The sequence below is a fragment of the Adiantum capillus-veneris genome, chromosome 4, assembly GCF_014529385.1.
Source record: "Adiantum capillus-veneris isolate H3 chromosome 4, ASM1452938v2, whole genome shotgun sequence".
NCBI lineage: Eukaryota > Viridiplantae > Streptophyta > Polypodiopsida > Polypodiales > Pteridaceae > Adiantum > Adiantum capillus-veneris.
The window spans coordinates 65,475,718-65,479,028 of NC_140934.1; the positions used below are offsets into that span (position 1 = coordinate 65,475,718).

Below are 3,311 nucleotides of genomic sequence, written 5' to 3' on the forward strand. Positions count from 1 at the left end.
AGCCCAAATGTTCTTGCCATATTTTCAAAAGAGTACAGGGTTTTTTCACACTAAAGGGAATGAGAAACTAGGTTTTACTATTGAGGTGTTGGAAATGAGTTGAATGCCCTTAGGAATTGAGCTTGAATTGACCATTAATTGTTTGTAAGTAGAGTGATTTGAATTATTCGACCTACATTTATGCCAGACGTGTTTCAAAGCTCCTAATTTGTTAGTGACTAGCATAGATTGGTGAACTACACAAAATTGTGTCACTGTTGCATTGTGTATTGTACAACTCATCTACATTATAAGTTGTATTTTAGGAACAATGAGGCCATTGTTGGCAAAAGGTGATTGTTATGTTATACTAGTACGGCCGGCCGTCTTCCGCGGCCTCTCTCTCTCTCCCCCTCTCTCCCTCTTTATCGCGTGCAAAGGGGCTTGTTTTTATTTTGAACTTTAGCCTTCAGGTTGCAGATTGCAACACGTGTAAAGGGCTCCCCCTTCCGCCATATTATGTTAGTAGACAGCCGTTAAAAAATCTAAACTAACATAATATGGCGGAAGGGGGAGCCCTTTACATGTGTTAAAATCTGCGACATGAAAGTTAAACTCCCAAACTGAGAGGAGCCTCTATGCACGCGATAAAGAGGGAGAGGGATAGAGAGAGATAGAGGCCATCGAAAGCGACCAATCATACTAGTGGTTAGAATATGAAGCAGGTCACTTGTATGAACTTTGTCTATACTACTCCAAAGGTGTGTGTGTGTACATGTGTGTGCGTGCATGCGTGCATGCGTGGACGTGAGAGAGAGAGAGAGTTTACTTTGGGGTTGCACTTTACAAAATCCTCTATATCACATGCATTCAGCGTTCAATAAAAAACCTTCTTTACTTATTTTTTAGATTGGAATAAAACAACTTCTTTTCATAAACTTGTAACTTTTTTTAACTTTGAATTAAAATGTCCCTCTTGTAAGTGTAAATCTCCGAGTGATATAAACTATAATATACCCTCATGTTGAACTCACATGATACATTTACATATGATCTATATAGTACAAGGTGCAATCGGGTTGTTATTGAAGGGCATCTTCCTAAATTGTGTTGTTTCACCATTTTTTTTAAACGTGGATACATATATACTATTTTTAAGTGGAACGAATATCAACATGAACACCTACGGTTCAATTTAAAATCATCAATTTTCTTGGAGTTACTTGATTTTTATTGTTTTCCTTATTTTGTAAACCAAATATGTCTTATTTGTGTCATCCACATCCACTTCGATCAAAGCAAGAAGTTGCACGCTTGATCAAGATACCCTTTCCCTAAAGTGCACATGCCAACCACCCCTCCTCTTTGTTGTTAGAAATTGCTCGATTTCTCTTATTTCAATAGCATTGGTTGTAGGCAGCAAGCTAATTCCAACTATGGCATTGGTGGGAGAGTGCCTAGGGTTCAAACATTGTGGCCCAATAGAGGGTACATAACTTCTTTTGGAGCAAAACGCATTTTCCTACGCATGGTGATACAATGGGCGATCGTGAGCATTGCCAGAGTCACTTGGCCACATTCGAACCCATGACCAGGGTCAAGGAAGAGAGTCACTAGCCACATTCGAACCCATGACGAGGGTCAAGGAAGACGAATGCCCAACCAACCAAGCTAGCTCCTTTGGACTAGAGGGTAGATAACTTATTAAAGTGGATTGAAAATTGAGGAGAATTGGAAAGGTCAAAGTATAGTGAAGGGCTAAGAATATATGTAGAAGAGCTAGGGGAATAGACATCATGTGCCTCTACATATAACACTGCTTTCGTAGGAGTCCATCATCATGTTAGAAGGATGTGCTTATGGACTGTAGCTGCTTTGAACGCTTCACCGGCTCTCTCTCTCTCTCTCTCCAACCTTTGGTTGCACTCATGCCGTTAAGAGATCGTTATAAGGCATTGAAGCTTGGCACCAGTGCACATCATCCATCTCCCTCTCTCTCTCTCTCTCTCTCTCTCTCTCTCTCTCTCTCTCTCTCTGTGTGTGTGTGGCGATCCAACCCATCACTCTCACACCCGCATCTATTATAACACATAGTAACCTCGACTCCGTTCACCAATCTCGCGCCAAACACACACGCACGGCGCAGGCGCTACTAATCACTTGCATCAGAGCGTCTCTCTCTCTCTCTCTCTCTCTCTCTCTCTCTCTCTCACATCAATCAGACTTATGTGTGGACAATGATCTTAAATACTAGCTGCAGTACTGCTGGCTGGTGATATGTATTGAAGAATAGCAGAACTCAACACAAAATGATAATGAGAGCATTCTCTGTTGTGATCATGATCTCTCTATTTGGAAGCACAGAAAGCTGCAATGCAGTCGAAGGTAAGCGCCGCTGTCACGCCAATTGAGCATGCTATCTCTCTGCCAGAATTAGCCAATCGTTAATTTTTTTATTATATGCATGATATTCTTTCCATTAATGTGACCAGTTGCTCAAGCAAGCTTGGGGATATTAAGAGACGGTAGCACCCATCACCCAAATCATCCCTCTTTCCATGCAGTGGTAATTATATTTCCATTTATCCTTTTACTTTCTCCATTATATAGTTCAAAGCTGAATTTAGGAATTAATCCATTTTCTCATCCACTCAATCAGGTCCACTTGGCAACCGCCCATTGGTGGAAACTCATGACTAGCCGGCGGAGATTACGGCATGTGATCGGCGGTGTAGATGAGGAACAAGCACAGGCCAGCAGTCCAGCAGCATCTTTTGCAGAGAGAGAGGAGACAGTATTCCATGTGGATTACAGTGGCCCTAAGACCCACCCTCCTAAGAATAATTGAATTTTTTAATCATTCTCTTGGTCCATATGAAAATTCTTTTTGTAACCTTGCCCACCGTTGAAGAGCTGAGTCCCATGTATATAGACCTGAAATCTGAATCTATGGAGACTGAACACACAATCACATTCGGGCGCCGACTCAAGCGAGTTTACGAGCACCAAAGAGAGGCTTATTATTAAGTATGCATTCCTCACAGAAATTTGAAATAAACCTGAAAGCTTGTGTTACATGAGAAAAGAAGAAACTTAGTTGATTTTATATGGTCTCCAGCTTGTAGTGTATACTCTCTCTCTCTCTCTCTCTCTCTCTCTCTCTCTCTCTCTCTCTATATATATATATATATATATATATATATATATGTGTGTGTGTGTGTGTGTGTGTGTGTGTGTGTGTGTGTGTGTTTTTATCCATACATACATATATATATACTAGTACGGCCGGTCGCCTTCGACGGCCTCTCTGTTTCTCTCTCCCTCTTTATCGC

General features: G+C 41.2%; 1 protein-coding gene across 1 annotated transcript; it reads left to right on the forward strand.

Moving 5' to 3' along the window:
• Positions 1-2,031: 2,031 nt before the first annotated feature.
• Positions 2,032-3,092, forward strand: LOC147459322 (uncharacterized). The gene is made up of 3 exons (XM_086509808.1): positions 2,032-2,364; positions 2,472-2,545; positions 2,639-3,092. The coding sequence occupies exons 1-3, from the start codon at positions 2,289-2,291 to the stop codon at positions 2,825-2,827; spliced, it is 339 nt and encodes a 112-aa protein (XP_086365934.1). The 5' UTR covers positions 2,032-2,288; the 3' UTR covers positions 2,828-3,092.
• The last annotated feature ends 219 nt before the right edge of the window (positions 3,093-3,311 follow it).

Bases quoted from the DNA above. Each gene is read 5' to 3' on its own strand.
- LOC147459322 (XM_086509808.1), top strand. From the start codon at position 2,289: ATGATAATGAGAGCATTCTCTGTTGTGATCATGATCTCTCTATTTGGA. The intron at 2,365-2,471 runs GTAAGCGCCGCT...TAATGTGACCAG, and splicing joins AAGCTGCAATGCAGTCGAAG to TTGCTCAAGCAAGCTTGGGG. The intron at 2,546-2,638 runs GTAATTATATTT...CCACTCAATCAG, and splicing joins ATCCCTCTTTCCATGCAGTG to GTCCACTTGGCAACCGCCCA.